Source organism: Peromyscus californicus, unplaced genomic scaffold (assembly GCF_007827085.1).
Source record: "Peromyscus californicus insignis strain IS unplaced genomic scaffold, ASM782708v3 Scaffold_7__1_contigs__length_154581171, whole genome shotgun sequence".
Classification (NCBI taxonomy): Eukaryota; Metazoa; Chordata; class Mammalia; order Rodentia; family Cricetidae; genus Peromyscus; species Peromyscus californicus.
This window is the reverse complement of record NW_026294595.1, coordinates 141,789,585-141,809,823: the sequence shown is the minus strand read 5'-3', so window position 1 is coordinate 141,809,823 and position 20,239 is coordinate 141,789,585. Positions and strand designations below refer to the sequence as shown.

Here is a 20,239-nt window from a genome sequence, read left to right as displayed (position 1 = left end):
AACTCTTTATTTTAAAAATATAGTATCCATGTTTATATAGGAATGCAAAATTTTTGGCCAAAGAACTTTATTTAATGGAAATAAGGGTAAGGAAGAAGAGACACATACGCCTGTCATTTTCTAAGCCCAGAATCTTTCATGTCCATTAGTGCAAAGCCTCTCACCCCACTTAAAATAGAAGCAGGATCATACACTTCCTTAATTTCACAATGAGTATGTCAATTTTGTTATGAGAACAAAAACATATATTGGCTTCTGAGCCTACACTTAAAATGTGGTGGTACATTTCCAACCTAATGTATGTCCCCATACTTCCATAAAAGCATGCCAACATGAGGCCAGAAGAATGCACAGACCTCTAACAACACCTGGCCTGGTGCCAAAGGGCTGTGAGCCCAAACAGTTCACAGGAAGTTAAAAGGCAATCCCATGGGCTGGTGAGACGGCTCAGCAGGGCAAAGGCACTTGCTGACAAGCCTGACAATGTGAGTTCAATCCCTGGAACCAACATGATATAAGTTGTCCTCTCGCCTCCACACACATGTCGTAGTGTGAGTACACCCACATACACACACACAGTAAATGTTTTAAAAATGCAACCTCATTCTTAACTGGCTGTTACCTTACTAACAGCTAACAGCTTCTGTGTGAGCTGAGTGATCAGAGTAGGGATATAGGGGATTATGGCTTCTTGCAGGAGGGAGAAACTTCTCATGATAGCTGTAAAATATAAAAACAGCACAAACAGTTTAGTTAATCATTAAAATAAAAGTAATTGGAGGGAAAGGCCACTATTTCATCAAATAAAAATCTAAGAGGCTTAAATATCCCCTATATACCTTCCTCCACTTACCAATGTTTCCCTTCCTTTTATATCAGGCTAAAGGCTGGCAACACTCAGGTGAGGAAGACTACTAAAGCACTTCAAAAGACCAGGGCTCAAAGAATTCAAGAAGGGACAACAAAACATTACTCGACAGTAAAGGAGCAGACAAAGGAGGAAGAAGGAGCAGCGGGGTGGCGAGGGCAGCAAACCAGAGCATTCTGAGAATAGACCTCTAGCTCATGTTTTTCAACTAGAAAATACTGGCAGAACTTTAGCCAAGATCTAGAATAAACACAGTCTCAGCTCACCTTACAGGAAACTAAGAGAAAACATCAGCTACAGATCTCCTTAAAGACATTAAAAAGCTAAATGTACAGAGTAGTCCATACTGTAAAGACTTTGCACATCAACAGGTGCCTAAACATGAGGAACAGGAGAGGCACATATGGGTAAGCTGAATAAAAGAGTATTATCGTTATGTAGATTCATTCCCAGAGTCAGTGTTTAATAAAAAGGCCTGCTACCAAATGCTAGTCCCAAGCAACAGAACCTCATGTCTCTTGACTCCAAGATGTGGGCAAGATGTTTCCTCTACCTGAACAAAGACTCATCTCAACACAGCCTGAGTTAAGGCAGAGGATGTGACAATATTTATTGAGAAGGTAATGTACCGTGCACACTAGGAACACAGTAACAAAGACCATAGATCACTTTGCTGTCCTCATGGTGTTGAAACCCACAAATACACAGCTTGATGTAAAGACACATATATACACCCCAAAAGTCCTGATGGGACCTGGAAGATCAGGGAGTTCCTCTGGTAAACACAAGTCTTGATCCAGAGAACAATGAGACCTTTGAGATGTGACAGTGAGAAAGGCAGACTCTCCTACAGCAGCACATGGCAGACCACTATTGGTACCAGTGTCCCTGGGAGGAGGCATGAAGCAGGACCTAGCCTTACACTCAGCAGGACACACCTACAGAGACTATTCCCTGAGCTGATCTTTGCCCTCTGACAGTAACTCTAGGAAAAGAAAAATTAAATTTTGCTACATTTTTTTACCACAAGGAGTAGAATTTCATTAACCTAAAGTAAAACACTTTTGAAAAATTGTTAGTTAACAAAGTAATATATATTGTACTTAAAAAAACAAACAACCCCCAAAACTCTTTTTTTTTGACAGACAGTCTCTGGTTCTTCAAGTAAGGCAGCTGATGTAGAACTACAGAGTGTTTACCTTATAATCTGAGGGTTGATACTTAGTTATGGTCTGGACACCAAGGAAACGGCCTACCTTTCATAATATATTCATTTTCTGAAGAGCCAGGAAGTGTGAGAGCTTTGAAAAGGTTTGTTAGCAGAATCTCAACAAACGGTGCGATTTCTGCAGCTGTAAAACTATGGATGAAAAAACAGCTTTCAGTCACTGCCAACTGGGGAGTTTTTCACTGGGGAGCCCTAGACACCTACTGCAGCACACTTCTTGGCATAAAACCAGCCTCTCTCACCACTGAGAACTGGTGGCCACACTGGTAACTGCTAACATGTGCTCATGTTAAATTCCTAATCAGGCACACAAGGTCAAGCATAACTGAAGAAATAACACACCAGGTGAACTCAGCACCATCGGAACCTGTAGTCTTCTTGGCTCCTATCTACCACCATGGAGAACAGCACCCACAATCAGGAAGGTTTCAGACACCTTCGTCTCTGGGAAGGGCAGCACGTGCTCTCTACATTCACATCTGGACCTGAAGACGGCCCACAGGACACTTTCATCCTGAGTGACCACTGAGAGAGTCTGTGCTCAAGGCTGGGTGAAGAACGGAGCCTAAGACTGTGTTCCATGTCTTAACTAGAGCTTCGTTTCAAGGAATAACACTGAAAAATGGCCTGAAACACACAGACCCCTCCTCTGCATTCATCCTCCTCAGGCCACAAGAGCTACTTTCTTGGCACAGAAGAATGACTCACTCAACGGAACCATATGTATGAGCTGGAACAAGAGAGAAGTGGTCAGGAGACACTGCAGAGACAGGCTGCTACACACACTGAGCTGCCCTCTGCTTTATTCTCAATCTCACAGACACTGAATACTCAGTCTCCATGTTTCCCTCTCTCCTTTGGCTGCTAGAAGACTCCAAATAAAACTTGTAGCCACTTCATTATACAAGGCCCTCTGACACACCAGTTTTCAATAACCTCATTACTGTCATTTTCCTTTGCTCTAATTCATTATCACAATGAGTCTATTTGATAAGTTGCCTTATACCCTTTTGGAATGAGAGAAAGTAAAAGAATAAAAATTACACATGTAAGTTTTTCTAAATACTAATGAGATTATGAAATATCCAGAGACATCTCAAACCAGTAAGGTATACCCTCTGCCCCAAGCTAAAAAGTACAGGGATGAATCAGAAATCAAATACTTACAGAGTGGCATTGTTTGGTCCTCTCATAGTAAACAGCCTTTCGAGAGCGTGTGCAGCGTAAGTATGGACAACAATACTCTCAGCCTGCAGATGACTAATCAAGAGAGGAATAGAGACTAAAAGGTGCTCTTTAGGTACCTGAAAAACACACCAACACATCTTCTAAATCCAACATTACTTAATAAAAGGCAATGGGGTGTCCTGACATTAAAAACAGCATCCCCACCACCACCCCTGCTCTGTTGTACTGTAAAAGGATATATTGTTAGGAAAGTGAAACTTGAATGGTTCAATTCCCACTAATTTAAAAAAATTTTTTTATTTGTGTGCGTGCTTGGGATGGCCTGTGGAGGTGACAGCACAGCTTGCCGGAGACAGCTCTTATAGGGTTTTCAGAATTGAACTCAGGTTGCCTGGCTTGGCCACAGGTGCCTTTATCCTTGAAGTATCTAATAATCTGCTACGGGTATAAACACAACAGATAAGGGCTAGAAATATGGCTCAGCAGTTAAGAGCACTAACTAGCTGCTCTTCCAGAAGACCTGGGTAATTTCTAGCACCCACATGGTGGCTCACAACCATCTGTAACATCAATACCAAAGAATGTGATGCCCCACTTCTGACCGCCAAGGGTACCAGGCATACATGTGGTCTACACATACATTGTAGGCAAAACACTCATATACATAAAATAGTAAAATAAATCTAACATTTTGTTTTAAGACCACTAATAAACTGCATTCAGTTGTCTTACTTTACAGAAAACTGGCAGTTATTTTGAAGTCATATACTTACATTTGAGGGTAAATTAAAGAAGTATAAATAGAATATCATTAAAGTTACATAAAAGCTGAGTATAATGGTGCACATTTATAATTCCTGGAAGGAGTATCGGAAAGTAAGGCCAGTGTGGTCTCATATTAAGTCCCAGGCCAGTCTGGGCAAATATCAGGACACTGTTGTGAAGACAAAACAAAACAAAATAACCCAAAACAAGGGGAAAAATGATCTTAAGGTGAATTTATTCCCTTTCCAATTCTCCCTGTGAAAAAGCCTAGACACATTGTCACCTCACTAGCACTATCGCTGGAACCATTTGGCAGTCTCCCTGTGAAAAAGCCTAGACACATTGTCACCTCACTAGCACTATCGCTGGAACCATTTGGCAGTCTTTTCTAAGCTTCTGTTTGTTTGAGACAGAATATCTTAAGGAACCTTGGCTGGTATGGGCCTTACTCAAGGAGACCCATCCTGCTTTTGCCTCTCAGGCTCTTGAGTCCTGGGATTACAGATAGAGGCAACCATTCCTGGCTTCAGACAGTGGTCTCTAAATAAAATTTCAACCTTTGAGAGAGGCTAATCAGGTCTAGCCAGGAAATGTACAAGATGAACATGAAACATCTTGTCATTTGAGAAAAACTCTCAAAGGCTATAGAGTCTATGTCAAGAAGACAAAGAAACCTAGAGGGAAGAGGCTGGTTGGCCAAAAGTAGGCAGCTAAAACACCCTAAAGCCTGCATGTGTAACCCTATGAGAGTGTTTTCTACTTATTTATTGGTTTGTTTTGGAGAGAGGGTTTCTCCATGTAGTTAAAACAGGCAGCTAAAACACACTAAAGCCTGTGTGTGTAACCCTACAAGAGAGTGTTTTCTATTTATTTGTTTGTTTGTTTATTTATTTGTTGGTTTGTTTCGGAGAGAGGGTTTCTCCATGTAGTTTTGGTGCCTGTCCTGGATCTTGCTCTGTAGACTAGGCTGGCCTCGAACTCACAAGAGATCCGCCTGCCTCTGCCTCCTGAGTGCTGGGATTAAAGGCGTTCGCCACCACTGCCCAGCCAAGTGATTGCTTTCTGTAGAGACTGATAAATCATGAGGGTATATGTTTTGAAAGAGTAAATTAAAGATTATTCCAAATGTATCTCAAAAGATTAAAATGCTATTAAAAAATGAATGATGACAGTACTTTTACTTCACCTGATAACATGCTATTTCTAAAGGTGGACAGCTGTCATTGTGTCTGTTCTGATGGAATGAAACAAAATACTACTTAGTATGTATTTCTCCTCTTTTGGGATACTACATTCAGTCCAGCCCCCAGCATCAACAAGATCAAAATACAGATCAACTTTTGGGTAAAGGAGCTTGCAGCCATGCCTGATATCCCATCCACATGGAGGAAGGAGAGGACTCCTCCAGCCAGCTGTCCTCTCACCTCTGTATCTGTGCTGCTGCATGCCCATCTACCCCAAATGAATTTGTTGTGACTTCAAAACAGAAATATAGAGACTACAGGAACAAGATACTACTGTTACAGAGACCAACACATGAAAACACTTGCTTAGCATGTGAGTCTATGGGTTCAATTCTCAGGATAAGAAGGGGAGAAAGTCAGGACATTTAAGGGAAATTAAGCATCATCTGGAATAACAGGTTACTAAAGAGGATTTTTCAGTTAGATGCAGATGTCAAATACTGATTACACAGTAGACTGGAGAAGCTGCTGCATAAAACTATTAAATGCCAGGTGGGGAAAAAGCACTACTTACTTGATTCCTAAAAATCATAATATATTTGATACCATCAGCTTTAAGAACAGGAAACTCATTCACTATTAAAAAAACAAAAACACAATTACATAAGATTACTCACAAATCAGTGACATCAGAGCTTAAATAACGGAGCTACTACTGGTCAAGTGACTGGAGTTTGGTTGCTGCGTAATGTATGTCAGTGTCCCAACAATTAAGCTGTTCTGAACTCACATCAATCAGTTGGGATTTGCTTTCAATTCCTCTAGTGAAAGAAAAACAAATCGGTGATGATAAAATACCGGCCAGCTGTTGATAATCATAAAGCCAGCTGGACAATGGCCGAACAGAAGCTCGCTTACCACACTATTGCTGAACCTGTGTGTATATACATTTTCACTGTGTAGCTCTGCCTACCCTGCAACTTGATATACATATAGACCAGGCTGGCCACAAACTCACATAAATCTGCCTGCCTCTGCCTCTGGGTACTGGAATTAAAGGCATGCTCCAGAGATATTCCAGGGTTTCTGTGTGACACTGTTCTTCCTGTCGTGGCTGTCATAGGAGAGCAGCAGCCATGGATGGCCCTACACTACCCCATGGCCGTGAGCCTCAGCAATGACTACAGGGTGACGAAGAACGTCAGCAAGCCAAGACACAGCCAGTGTCTCAGGGACCTCACCAACCACACCAAGTTCTTGCAGGACATGATCTGGGAGTTATGTGGCTTGGCACCCCGAGTGGTACACCACAGAGCTGCTCAAGGTTTCCAAGGCCAAGCTCGTGATCAAGTTTGTCAAGAAGAGGGTGGGCATGTACATCTTTGCCAAGAGGAAGCAAGAAGAGCTGACCAATGTGCTGTCGGCCATGAAGAAGGCAGCAGCCAAGAAGGACTGATGACCTCCACTCCCCATAAATGTTGGTGCCACCAAAAAAAAAAAAAAAAAAAAAAGTATGCTCCACCATGCTTGATTATGTACATACCTTTATTCAAAAAAATTTAAGGAATTATCTCAATTTACATCAGCACACTCAAACATAGGGAACTTTTCTTATCAATTTCACATACTTTGAAACTAAATTTGATTTTTTCTTTAATTGTTATTTTGAGAGACAGAATATGATCCATCCCCATCCGGCGTTGAACTTGTCCTGTTACTTTCTTTAGAAGTCTATAAAGTCCTATTTTCCTGCCTTACCCTTGAAAATACTGGGATTATAAACATAACTCACTAAACCTGGTACCATACCTGGGTGAGAACTTTTATTTTTACTTTAATTAATTAACTACTTGCTTTTTTTTTTTTTTTTTTTTTTTGAGACAGTGTCTCCTCACTATGTCGCTGTAGCTATCCTGGAACTCACTGTCTAGATTAGTCTGGCCTAGAACTCAGAGACCTGGTGTCTCATGGGTGTTGAGATTAAAGGCACATGCTACCATGACTGGCTAAAATTTTTATTTAGTGTTTGTTTTTCCTGCATTTAAATATGTGCTGGGATTAAAGATGTTCACCACCTCATCTTAGAATGTTTACTTTATTTTACTTTCTTTTCCTTCTTATATGAAAAAGTATAAAAATAAGAATATTCCAGGATAACAAAGCTGAGTTTCAGTCTATCGCCTTACTACTACTTTCTTCTTTTTTTTTTTTTTTTTTTTTTTTTTTTTTTTTTTTGGTTTTTCGAGACAGGGTTTCTCTGTGTAGCTTTGCGCCTTTCCTGGGACTCACTTGGTAGCCCAGGCTGGCCTCGAACTCACAGAGATCCGCCTGGCTCTGCCTCCCGAGTGCTGGGATTAAAGGCGTGCGCCACCACCGCCCGGCTACTACTTTCTTCTTAAAAAAAAATAAAAAAATTTTAAAAAAAAGTATTGTCAGGTTAATTTTACATAGACAGGAGATGAGGAAACCGTATCATTACTACCTCTTTGAAAATTACAGTAACACAGACACAAAGCCCTTGACTTCTGCCATACTACTGCAGCAAAAACAGAAGGTATAACATTTTAAGTTACAGAAAAGAAACAATTTTACAAAACTCACCATTATTAGACTTTAAATCAGGAAGTATGTGATTCACAAAAAATTCGGTTAGGTTTACAAGTTCATTGGCTTGTGTAATTCCATGCTGAAAGAAAGTAAAATAACACAAAATATCTGCATATAGGATCAGAAATTTAAGCAATTTTAGAAAGCCACATCAAAAGTGGAGATGAACACTTTAAAAAAAAAAATCCTCTGTTTTTGAGTATGAATGTTGCCTTCATGTATGTCTGTGCCCCACATGCATGTCAGGTGCCTGAGGAGCCCAGAAGAGGGTGTTTGATCCCATGCAACTGGAGTTACAAATAGCTATGAATCATGCAGGTGCAGGTGATAGAATTTGAACCCAGGTCCTCTGGCTTTTGAGTCAGGGTCTCACTATGTAGCTCTGATGGTCTTGAGCTCACAATTCTCTAGTCTGGAGTGCTGGTATTATCTCTTCAGCCCAGAGATGAACCCTTCAATACCCAAGTTCTTAGATAAAAAATAAAACTGTCTTAAGACAGTAAATGTTAATCATGTTATTTATAGATAGTCTCTGCTGAGGTAATGAGGCAGCATGGGCAAAGAGGTTAGCACTCAGTTCATCCACATGAAGCTTGGTGGAAGAGTATATTAAGAGCAACAGTCTGCATTAGCAGAAATACATTATTTCTTTATAAGTCCTATGGTTGCCAAGATGTTCCAGAAATAAAACCAACAAGAAAAGATTTACCTTCTGTGTTTGGGCTTTTGATGCCAAAGATGTGACAAGGTAAATGGCTGCATCTTTGTGTTTCCAGTTGACAGATGGATTTTTTGCATATTCCTGGAGCATAGAATTAACATAACCAGAGAAGATTCCTGTCACAGGACCTTCAAAAAATTTGCATAATCCTCGTACAAGATCACAAGCAGCCCTGCGTCTAGTATCAATATCTATAAAATTGAAAGAAAATGTATCTTGGAAAAAAGAAGCAACCAGTCCAGTTTCTAAGAAACTGTCAGCAGCACAACAAAAAGAACCCACTGAACCCACTTTTTTCTTATTAAAAAAAAAAAACAAAAACACTAAATGAGAACGCACTTACTAAAGAGGTTATAATATAAATCCTATAAAGAATATTTTGAAAAGACAAAAGGTTTAAGCCTTTTTTTTTTTTTTGATGAGGGCTCTATTAAGAACTGGATAGATCAAGATTTTTTTTGATACAGGGTTACTTATATATAGCACGGGATGGATTCAAACTTGCTGTGTAGCTGAGGATCACCTCAAACTTTTTTTTTTTTTTTTTGGTTTTTTGAGACAGGGGTTCCCTGTGTAGCTTTGGAGCCTATGTATGCGTTCCTGTGCATGCACAAGTAGTTTTAGGGTGTATAGGCTAGAAGTCAACGTTGAGTGTCTTCCTTGATCACTTCATACTTTTTAAAAATTATTTGTGTGTATATACAAGCGTGAAAGAGGAAGAGGGAGCGAGAGAGAGGAAGGAGACAGACACAAGGGTTGGGGTTAGAGAAGTAAAACATTTTTTTTTCCCCAGAGCTGAGGACCGAACCCAGGGCCTTGCGCTTGCTAGGCAAGCGCTCTACCACTGAACTAAATCCCCAACCCTGGAAAACATTGTTTTTTTTTTTTAAAGATTTATTTATTTATTATGTATATAGTGTTCTATCTGCATGTGTCCCTGCAGGCCAGAAGAGGGCACCAGATCTCATTACAGATGGTTCTGAGCCACCATGTGGTTGCTGGGAATTGAACTCAGGACCTCTGGAAGTGCAGTCGGTGCTCTTAACCACTGAGCCATCTCTCCAGCCCGAAAACATTCTTAATAAAAGCTAAAATTATACTATTAGCCATTTCCCACATTTATTAGAAAAAAAGCCTTAAAAATGGCTTGCTAGGTGACTAGTAACTAAAAAACCCAAATACATACCAGAGCCTTCCAAATCCCTTCTTATGTACTCTTCAGAATTATCTTCAAACGCTTCTTCATCAGCGGCTACAGAAAAAGTGGATTCTTTCAGCTAGCCTCCAGAGAACACACATCATCATACTCTACACCTGAGCATCAGAACTGCTGCTGTTTTACAAGTATTCTGTCACTAGCACTTCCGCAGCAAACACTCCAGTATTAGGCAAAACATAGTTGTAATAAAGAATAGGTTTCCTAAACTCCACGTTCACCTCCAACATTCAAAAGTTTAGGCATCATTCTAAGAATACCTTCTATTTTGTTAGTAAGTACATTACAACAAAACATAACTGTACTCACTATTATTTGATAAAACATTTCATTGATAAACACAAGTAGAACAGACATTATCAGAATAAAGATCTGTCTTTCAGATGTGGCTGGAGAACTCCCAAATGAAACCAAGTCCCCCTTAGCTTCCCTGCTGTTGCAGCTGAGCCCTGAGCAGCACTGGCTGCCCTGGTAACACACAACACAACCCCCACCTTCCTAACAGAAATGAGAAACACAGGCTCCACTTTAAACAGACAAGGCAAGCATCTATCTTCAAGTCAGCTGTTTTCAAAACTCCTTATTTATCTTAGTGAAACATTACAAGTAGTTACAATTCTAAAATTAAACAATTTCATGAATTTGAGATTATTTCTCACTTTTTCTTTTTTTTTTTAATAAAAGAAACACCATCACCACCACACACACATAATCATACCAACAATCATTTCACAGCTGTTACGTTTTCTACCTTGGTTTAAAAACCAGGTAATAAATATCTAGTAGTTTAAAAAAAATGCAATCTTACAATTAGAAGACATTTTAATAAATTGATGTTAAACACCGTTAAAACAACAGGAGAGCAAAGGGGGGTGTCTCATGCCTAGCTCCCCAGTTTGTACACTTTGAAGAATAGCTTTTACTCCCCTGAAAGCACTTTCCATTTTGCCATAATTACCTCTAAATTCCATGTTAGGCACAATAACCTTTTCACAGATACTTGTCAGCGTGTTCTGGTCCTCAAACAGATTCTTATAATGAGGTCTTTCGCAAACTGAAGCCAGAAATTGAATTGCATTACTTACCAACTGAAACAAAACACAAAAATAAGAATACATTTAAAAGCAAAACTAATTTTTTTGTATGAAATAAACATGGAAGGAATATATCCTGTCTCTACCATCATCTTACCAAATCATATTTAACCTCTTGACCTGTTGTAACTAGTAAATTCCAGATGGCCGTGACAAAACGAGGCAGGTACCGCTGAAATTCTTCATCATACTTTTGTGCATAGAGAGCAGCATTATCACAAATCTGAGATTTTAAAAGCTCCAGTAAGCCTGCTTCCTCTTCATCCTCACATGAAAGAAAAGACAAAACTCAAACATACAGCTTTTAAAGGAAGGAGAGAAGCTAAAATTCAGGCATAGGCATCTTAAAATTTAAATCCAAACCAATTATTGCACTGCATTTGTGCTACCATCAATCTATGCAAGGTTTTCAAACAAACAAGTGATGAAAAACATTATTTATTAATCACTGACAGTAACTCTCAACACTCTCCAACTTTTAGTTTTTCAAGACAAAGTTTCTCCATGTAGCCCTGCCTGACCTGGAACTAGTCTGTAGACTAGGCAGTCCTCAAACTCACAGAGATCTGCCTGCACCTGACTCCTAAAGGCATGCGCCACCATGGCCTGTTCCTCTATTAAAAATAAAGTCTTCCAACATGTCCTAGGCGAGCCTCAAACTAATGATCCTTTGACTTTAACATCCCAAGTACTTGAATTATAGGCAAGCATGATAACACCTAGATAGATTTTCACAAATTGAGTTGAGTAAAGCCTTTCCTCCTTATTGCTGATAATGAAGCATTTCAAATATAAGATTAAAAAATATCTGGAGACTAGAGAAACATCTCAATGATTAAGAACACTTCTCAGCCAGGCAGTAGTGGCGCACGCCTTTAATCCCAGCACTCAGGAGGCACAGCCAGGCGGATCTCTATGAGTTCAAGGCCAGCCTGGTCTACAAAGCGAGTTCCAGGACAGGTTCCAAAACTACAGAGAAACCCTGTCTTGAAAAACCAACCAACCAACCAACCAAAGAACACTTCCCATTCCTGCTGAGGACCCAGATCAATTCCTAGAAGCCACATGGCAATTCACAACCATCAATAACCAGGATGTACACGATACACATTTGTATGTGTAAGCAAAACATTCACACATATAAAATAAAATTTAAAAACCTAAAACAGAAAAATAATCCTATAGAAGCCTGAACAATAATAATCATCATCATCATCATCATCATCATCATCATCATCATCTATCATACTTTCTGTAACATGGGCTTTTAAAAACTATCTTACTATTTTCAAGTTTTACGTACATAGGTATTTTGCCTGTATGTATGCCTGTGTATCACATGTGTGCCTGGTGCCAGTGGAGACCAGAAGAGAGCATTGGATTCCCCTGGAAGTGGAGTAGCAGATGGTTGTAAGCCAGCATGTGGGTACTGGGAACTAAACATAGGTTCTTTGTTAGAGCAGCTGGTGCTCTTAACCATTAAGCAATCACACCAGTGTACCCCAATTTGAATATTATGCTGCTGCCCCACAAAGGATTATCATTTTATTAATAAGTATACTAAGATGTGTAATGCCCCATTTCCAAACAAATTAACACTAAGATTTGTGTGAATAATACTTTGCTATAAAATATTAAACAGCAAGGGAAACAGGATAAAAAGCTAGGAGCACGTGCTTCTCTTGCAGCCCTGGGTTCAGTTCCCAGTATCCACACAGAACTTCATAACCACTGTCAACTCCAGTTCCAGGGTATCTAACATCCTCTTCTGGCCTCTGCAAGCACTACACGAATGTGGTGCATATTCTGAATGCAGGCAACCACTAACACACATAAAATATTTTGATTAATATAACATTGAGTTCACCAACTGCATTGAAACTGACTAGTACAGTCTCTCCTTGTTTTGCCCTCATGATTTGAGTTCAAACCTGAGTGACTCTGGGGACATTTTTGATTAACTGTATGGAGCAGTATTTCCTCCACAGTATATGAGTTGGACATTTCTCAGCCCTTATGAACTGTACAAATTCATGCTAGAAAATAAATAAACAATAAACTATTAAGTCGGGAATGGTGAAGTACGCTTTTAATCCCTTCACTTGGGAAGCAAGAGACAAATGTACGTTGAGTTCAAGGTTTAGCCAGTTCTACAAGCGAGTTCCAGGACAACCCGGGCTACACAGAGAAACGCTGCCTCAAAGGGGGGAAAAGCATCAAGCATGGCAATGTGTGTTATTATCTGCTGAGCTATCTTGCAAGCTCTCTCCACCCCTCCTTTTTTCCCATGAGACAGTCTCATAATCCAGGGTGGCCTCAAACCTGAGAATGACACTGAACTCCAACACAATACTCTCAATCTTCTGACAGTGCTGGGATTGTAGGAAGGTAGGCCCATAACGGTAAGAAATTTCCTACATATCACACAGTCAAATATTTCTTACATTTGTGGAATTTTATCAGTAAGTAAGTCTTCAGACTAATTATTTTTGGTGCTGTTTTGAACCCAGGGCCCACTCATGCTAAGCAAACATTCCAACACTGCATTTTATCTATACACCAAAATAATTCTTTTTTTTAAGATTTATTTATTATGTACAGTGTTTCTGTCTGCAGGCATGCCTGCATGCCAGAAGAGGGCGCCAGATCTCATTACAGATGGTTGTGAGCCACCATGTGGTTGCTGGGAATTGAACTCAGGACCTCTGGAAGAACAGCCAGTGCTCTTAACCTCTGAGCTATCTCTCCAGCCCCTGAAATAATTCTTAATGAAGGAAAAAGACTTTGACAATATTTTAAATACTTACATCAGTCTGTAGGAGCTTATTATCCAATGTCAAGAGGGTATGAAAATTGTTCATCCAAGTTTCCATATTATCTTCAAAGAATTCAGGGAGATCCTGAGGGATAACCATGGACTTTTGATTAAACTGAATAGATAAATCAATTTCCCCACTAAGACACACATTTGCTCATGTCTATAGGCTCAAGTGATTCTGCTTCTTCTGTGACTGTGGCAGCTGTATAATCAGTCTGATAGTCTGATGTCTGTTCTACTTTGATAGGCCTTCGAAAATCACACTCATTACCAACAGGCCCCCCCAATTCCCTTCCAGCTACTGAGCTTCTTATAAAACGACCAGCAGTCCAGACTATGACCTCCTGTACAGTTGCTGATTTTCTCTAGCATAGTACAATACTGTCTTTCGAAGCACTGGGCTTCCCAGCGGTGACAACTCAAACTTATTTTTCGGATTTTTCAAATAAAAGCAAAACAAAACAAAATGATAACCACAAAAACACAGTAGTACTCACTTAAGGATTTTGCTATCCAGTTCAACACATACATGGGGTCTATTGTTTGGAGACATTTGTCACCTTTACCCAATAAAAATGCAATTTCCTTTGGTGAAGGCCCCACCCCAACTGCAAATACTGTCATGTTCTGAGTGCAAGAATAGGCACAGAATACACAGTACAAAGGCCAAATCCGGTTCCTCTATTTTGGCACATGTACGTGCATCAGTTAATACCCCTCCTTGTCCTGAAGCTCTGATTCAAAAATCTTTGCATCAAGAACAGGACACACAGCATATGTGTGTACACACACAGAAAAAGAAACTTAAAGCTGAAGAGAAACTCAAGAGATTAAGAGCATGTGCTGCTCTTAGAAAGATCAGAGTTTGGGTCCCAACACCTACGTGGTGAGTCCCAAACACCTGCAACTCCAGTTCTAGGGGATTCAAACAAAGCCCTTTTCTGACCTGTACAGGCATCCACACACGTGGCACATCCTCAGACACACAATAAATAAAAATAATAAACAGGTATTTTTTTTCTAAAAGAGTATAAGGAATAACTGGAGATGGTATCTTCGTAACCAGCATGATAGACATCCCCTGCTGTAATGCAGTGGTCCCCAGCATTTCCTCTGACGTGTCTTTGGTTTTTATTCCTGTCAGAGCTTCCCTCTTTCTCACAAGCCTACGATAAGATGGCTCAGTGGTTAAGAACACCTGTTGCTCTTTCAGAAGACCTAAGTCTGGGCCCTAGCACCCACATGGTGATTCTCAACTACCTGTAACTCCAGCCCACTTCTGGCCTCCACAGGCACCCATACACACCTGGCATACATTCACACATACACATAAAAAAAAAATCTTTGCCGGGTGGTGGTGGCACACGCCTCTAATCCCAGCACTCAGGAGGCAGAGCCAGGCGGATCTCTGTGAGTTCGAGGCCAGCCTGGTCTACAAAGCAAGTTCCAGGAAAGGCACAAAGCTACACAAAGAAACTCTGCCTTGAAAAACCAAAAAACCAAAAAAACAACAACAAAAAATCTTTTAAAAATTAAAAATCACATTTATGTATTATGTATTATTTTTTTCTCTGGGTGCATACATGTTCATACATAGGCACAGCAGACACAGAGGTTAGAAGATGTTCAGGAGTTGGCCTTCTCCTTCCACCATGTGTATCCTGGGGGTCAAATTCAAAGAAGTACCTTGACATGTTGAGCTATCTTACTGGCATTCAGAAATCTAATTCTGTAATGATTTAAAAAAAAGTTGGGGCAGGAGGAGTGGGGGGAGATGCTGAAGAGATGGCTCAGTGATTTTTGGTCCCCAGTACCCACAAAGCAACTCACAATTGTCGAAAATTTCAGTTCTGATGTCAAGCCAGCTCTCCAACCCCCAATTTTAAAATGATATTATGATTTTTGAGGTCTTCCTCTTGTTTATTTACATAAATAGAGCTTCTTAGGATTATCTTCACAGTGTGCTAACAGTATATTCACTGTAGACCCATGAGAGGGAAAAGGTTCTGACGCAGCTTCACTGGATACACAGAATGTAGCCTTTCCCCAATTACCACCACCTCCAAACACTAGTAAATACAACCCTGTGGATGTGTAAAGAATAGAAGGAAAAAATCCCTATAAAACAAAACATGAAAAAAGGTTCGGAAAAGCAGTCTTGCCAGGTGGAATGTATATTTAAAGTTAAGAGAGACAGAACCAAAAACAAGAAACCAAGTGAAACTTACCTGAAAGTTTAAACTATAGAACAATTTTGAGATCAAGATCAAAGAAGAAAAAAGAATCCTCAGGGCAGAGGCGTCATTTGCATGGGTACTGCACAATTCAATGGTAGCCTTGGAAAGGAATTTAGGAACATAGTTTTAGTGTATCATAAAAGCCAACATGCTGAGCATAGTGACAGCCTTGTACTATGCTGAGACTACTCAAATTTCTTCTCCAAATGAGGCCTTTAAATAGTAGCATTTATTCACTTAAAGAGATTCTGAAAAATAAGTTTAAAGTATGTATTTTTAATTTGACTGTAACAGCAAGCACTACTGAAGAGTCCAAATTTGAACACTCTGAGCATCTTTCCATTACCTATGTACACATACATGAATACGAAACAAAAAGCATTTCCACATGAACTCATTAAGAAATTCTTCTACCCTTTGGTATTTAGATCATTTCCAACTGAACATTATCCTAACTGCAGCAATGCATTTGTGTACATAATGTTCTGCATGTCTCTACTTTTGAGTATGAGATTCTACATGAGTAGCAAGTACAAAGCAACAGCACAGTAATGGGGTTGGGAGGCCAGAGATCTGCATAGAACCCAGACTCCATTGCTCATAAGGAATATTACTCTAGTGCTGAGTTACAGCTGGGTGTGGTCGAGCAAGCCTGTGATCCAAGTACAAGCAGAAGGATTCCAAGGTTCAAGGGACGCATGAGCTACATCAGACCTAGTCACAAAAATACTTGGGGGGGGGGGTGCACACGTCGGATGGAGGTAGAACAAAGACATGCACAAAGCCAAGAGTTTGATCTTCAGCAACACATAAAAACCTTGTTGGGGGCAGTGTATGCATGTAACCTAGCTACTTGGAAGGCAAGGTCATCATTACATACTAAGTTCAAGGATAGCCTGAACTATAAGAGACTATCTTAACAAAAAAATAAACAAGAGCCAAGTGTAGTATACCTCACACCTTTAATGCCAGCATTCAAAGAGTACAGGTGAATCACTAAGTTCAAGGCCAATTTGGTCTACATGCTAGGTTCTAGGCCTGCCAGGGCTACATAGTGAGATCCTGGGAGGAAAAATGTAGTGGCATCTAACTTCTAACTCCTGGACCCAAAGGCTGGAGGATCTCATTTGTTTGAGGCCAGTTTGATCTACAGAGTGAGTTTCAGGCTAGCCAGAGCTACCTAAAGTAGAGAAGAGGGTTAGAGAGCTGACTCGGTGGTTAAAAGTACTACAGTGGATAGGAACTTACAGTTCCAGGGAATCCAAAAGGCTTACACATACTGCATATACATGCATGCAAGCAAAACATTTGTATACATAAAGCAAAAGAAATAAATCTAAAAAAGAGACACCTTGTCTCAAAATACTGAAAGAATGCCTAATGTGTAGAATGTACGTAGCAAACAACAGGATTTTTATATGCTAAAAATTCCTGGACTTTGCACACATTTACTATGTAAATAAATGGTACTTGCTTTATTCTGGAATTTAGAATTAAAAATATTAAGGCTTTCTCAATGAACTGGCACACCCAAGAATAGTAGCAGCATTTCTAACAGAATATTCAGAACAGTGTGTTCATTTCATTCATTGTAAGTTGTACAAAGCTTTTCTCTTCTCTAGACAGTCTCACCACAGAAACCAAACTGACTTGCTCATATAGCCCAGATGGCCTCAAATTTCTAATATTCCTGCCTCTGCTGCCCATGTGCTGAGATTACAGACATGTGAACTATGCCCAGACCCTGACTAAAACTTTTTCCATTGTTAGAAAATAAAAATCTCTGCCAATCCAAAGTTGGAAAATTGATTACATTTTGTCTTAAGTTTTGAAAAAATTTATTCTAACACTACAAACCTCTGTATAAGCTCTGTATCTGAATACTGACTACTACACAACCATCCTCTCTGAAGGTAAGAAATGAAAAACATTTCTGCCATCAAAGGAAGCCAGATGTAAGTCCAACTCTCATTTTACTAACTGTATTTGTGTGATTTTTTTCTGGAAAAAAATGAGTTAATTTTTTTTCAATTTTATAGAACTCTTATAAATACCAAGAACATTCTAAAGAAAGTAGCCTGTTTTCTTTAAAATGATGTAATTAATTAAATTCCACCTAAGGTCAAAAGTATGAATCTGTCTTTAGAGATCACATTCACTTACTTGGGTGAATGATAGGATGCCTGGGTTCTGTTTTGAAATATCCCTCAAAACTAAGGGAGCAGACTAACAAAGTGTCAGTAACTTAATACTTGCACAACATGGAAGCTCACTCCTCACCAGTCCATTTCTGCACAGGGCTGAAATTCTTCTAAAAGAAATGCTGCACTATCAAACAAGTTAAGAAAACAAACAAACTCTCAAAATGTATACACATATTTAAGCAATTTAAAATACTAGATAATTTTCAAGACATACCTTAAAGAGATTAGTCAAAGGCAAAGCAAAGGCATCCAAAACAAGTTTAATCTCGGTCCATAACTCATTTGACTTAAACTCATGACGGTATCTAGAAAACGGAGAGAAGTAGAGGAGTACAACTTTCTGTTAACTCAAGGTAGATGACCAAGGACAGATGCCTAGACACCTTCAACCAGATAGCCTTCTGAATTCAAAGCACAAATATTCTAATTACCCCACAGAAAATAGGGCAGCGTGAGATGAACGTTCTTGCTCGAGAAGAAGAAAACCCGTAATGATCTGTCTGTCACACAAGGATATTCATACTTGAAGTAGTAAGTTACATAGCAGAAAGTTACACTAATGTAACAGAAAAAGCATACTAAAAGAATAAACTTGTATATTAATACCTTTTAAAAAGTGAATGTGCTGTACGAAGGACTCCATTAATAACATGGAAATCTCCACTCTGAAAGCGATTCACCATTTCTGTCAACAAGTCAGGCCATTTCTGAGGGAAATCTTCTCTGCCTATGATGCTAATAGCATCACTCAGCTAGAGAAGGAAAAGCTGGATTAGCAGAGAGCCTCATAAGGAGCACCCACCTCCCTGGCCTAGCCCACAAGCAGGAACATTACCTGCTTCTGAATCTGCTCCGGACTGCTCAGCATCAGATGCACTATATTGGCTTTAATAGCCACTCGATCAGCTTCACAAATTTTGTTTGGTTCATCTTCAACCTAAAAGAGAAACATCAATGAGCAAGTAGGATAGATCCACTTTAACATCCACCTGGGTTCACAGATAAAATACAACCAATTTTATTATTGCAGGTTACCAAGGAAAATGGAGGAATGTGGCCATTCCTCAGTCTCCTCCTATAGGAACAACAACAGATTGTAGTAATCTGGCAAAAGCATGAACTCTTTCCTGAGAGAAATGCGTATTTTGGTGACACCAGAGAAGTCTATGCTCAGGGTCTATCTTTCTTTCTTTCCAAGTACCTCTCTTTCTCTTAAACTTCATGTTTAAATTCTACATTAAAATATCTTTTTTTCCTTGGTTTTTTTGAAACAGGGTTTCTCTGCGTAACAGCCCTGGGTGTCCTGGAACTCTCTCTGTAGACCAAGCTGGCCTTGAACTCACTGAGATCCACCTGCCTCTGCCTCCGAAGTGCTGGGATTAATGGCATGCACCACTACCAATTGTCTTAAAATATATTAGAAAAAATTCTGCTTCAAAAAAAGAGGGAAAGGGTTGGGGATTTAGCTCAGTGGTAGAGCACTTGCCGAGCAAGCACAAGGCCCTGGGTTCGGTCCTCAGCTCCGGAAAATAAAAAAAAAGGGGGGGGGGGCGGGGAACGTATATTCCTTTCTAAATGTAATATCTGATATAAAAACCACTGGGGTTCTCTGACTCCCTGATGCCAATTAAGAATTTGGTTCCTGCCAGGCATAAACCATGGTAAGGTGGTGCAGGCCTTTAATCCCGGCACTTGGGAGGCAGAGGTAGATGGATCTCTGAGTTTGAGGCCAGCCTGGTCTATAGAGTGAGTTCCAGAAGAGCCAGGGCTACACAGAGAAACTCTGTCTCAAAAAACAAACAAACAAACAACAACAACAAAAAAAGATATGAAACAACTAGAAAAGAATTTGAGGTCTGGAATCTGTGGTCTGGGGTGCGTGTATTCTCTGGAAAACACTTGGCTAAGAGCATAAACTTAGGTTGGTCCCTAGTAAAAACAAAAAGGAAGATGGGTTGGTTTCAGTTCTCTATGTAAACTATAGATTTGTCAATGCACATTAATCAGTCATCTTTTGTGTGTGTGTGTGTGTGTGTGTGTGTGTGTGTGTGTGTGTGTGTGTAGGGGGGTTTGTTTGTTTTTTTGAGACAGGGTCTCTCTATGTAGCTC

The 20,239-nt window shown here is 39.8% G+C and overlaps 1 protein-coding gene and 1 pseudogene across 1 annotated transcript in view; one reads left to right on the top strand and one right to left on the bottom strand.

The window, feature by feature from the left end:
- Cse1l (chromosome segregation 1 like) overlaps positions 1 to 20,239 on the bottom strand; it is a 47,869-nt gene that overhangs the window by 8,511 nt on the left and 19,119 nt on the right. The window contains exons 4-17 of the mRNA XM_052726533.1: positions 18,966 to 19,067; positions 18,737 to 18,882; positions 18,345 to 18,435; positions 15,918 to 16,025; positions 13,679 to 13,771; positions 10,969 to 11,136; positions 10,736 to 10,865; positions 9,748 to 9,813; positions 8,550 to 8,752; positions 7,835 to 7,919; positions 5,808 to 5,869; positions 3,264 to 3,400; positions 2,125 to 2,228; positions 623 to 720 (exon numbers count right to left, since the gene is read on the bottom strand). Coding sequence (XP_052582493.1) covers positions 623 to 720; positions 2,125 to 2,228; positions 3,264 to 3,400; positions 5,808 to 5,869; positions 7,835 to 7,919; positions 8,550 to 8,752; positions 9,748 to 9,813; positions 10,736 to 10,865; positions 10,969 to 11,136; positions 13,679 to 13,771; positions 15,918 to 16,025; positions 18,345 to 18,435; positions 18,737 to 18,882; positions 18,966 to 19,067 — 1,593 coding nt within the window. The remainder of the gene's footprint in view (positions 1 to 622; positions 721 to 2,124; positions 2,229 to 3,263; positions 3,401 to 5,807; positions 5,870 to 7,834; positions 7,920 to 8,549; positions 8,753 to 9,747; positions 9,814 to 10,735; positions 10,866 to 10,968; positions 11,137 to 13,678; positions 13,772 to 15,917; positions 16,026 to 18,344; positions 18,436 to 18,736; positions 18,883 to 18,965; positions 19,068 to 20,239) is intronic.
- LOC128102616 (60S ribosomal protein L36-like) lies at positions 5,876 to 7,104 on the top strand (annotated as a pseudogene).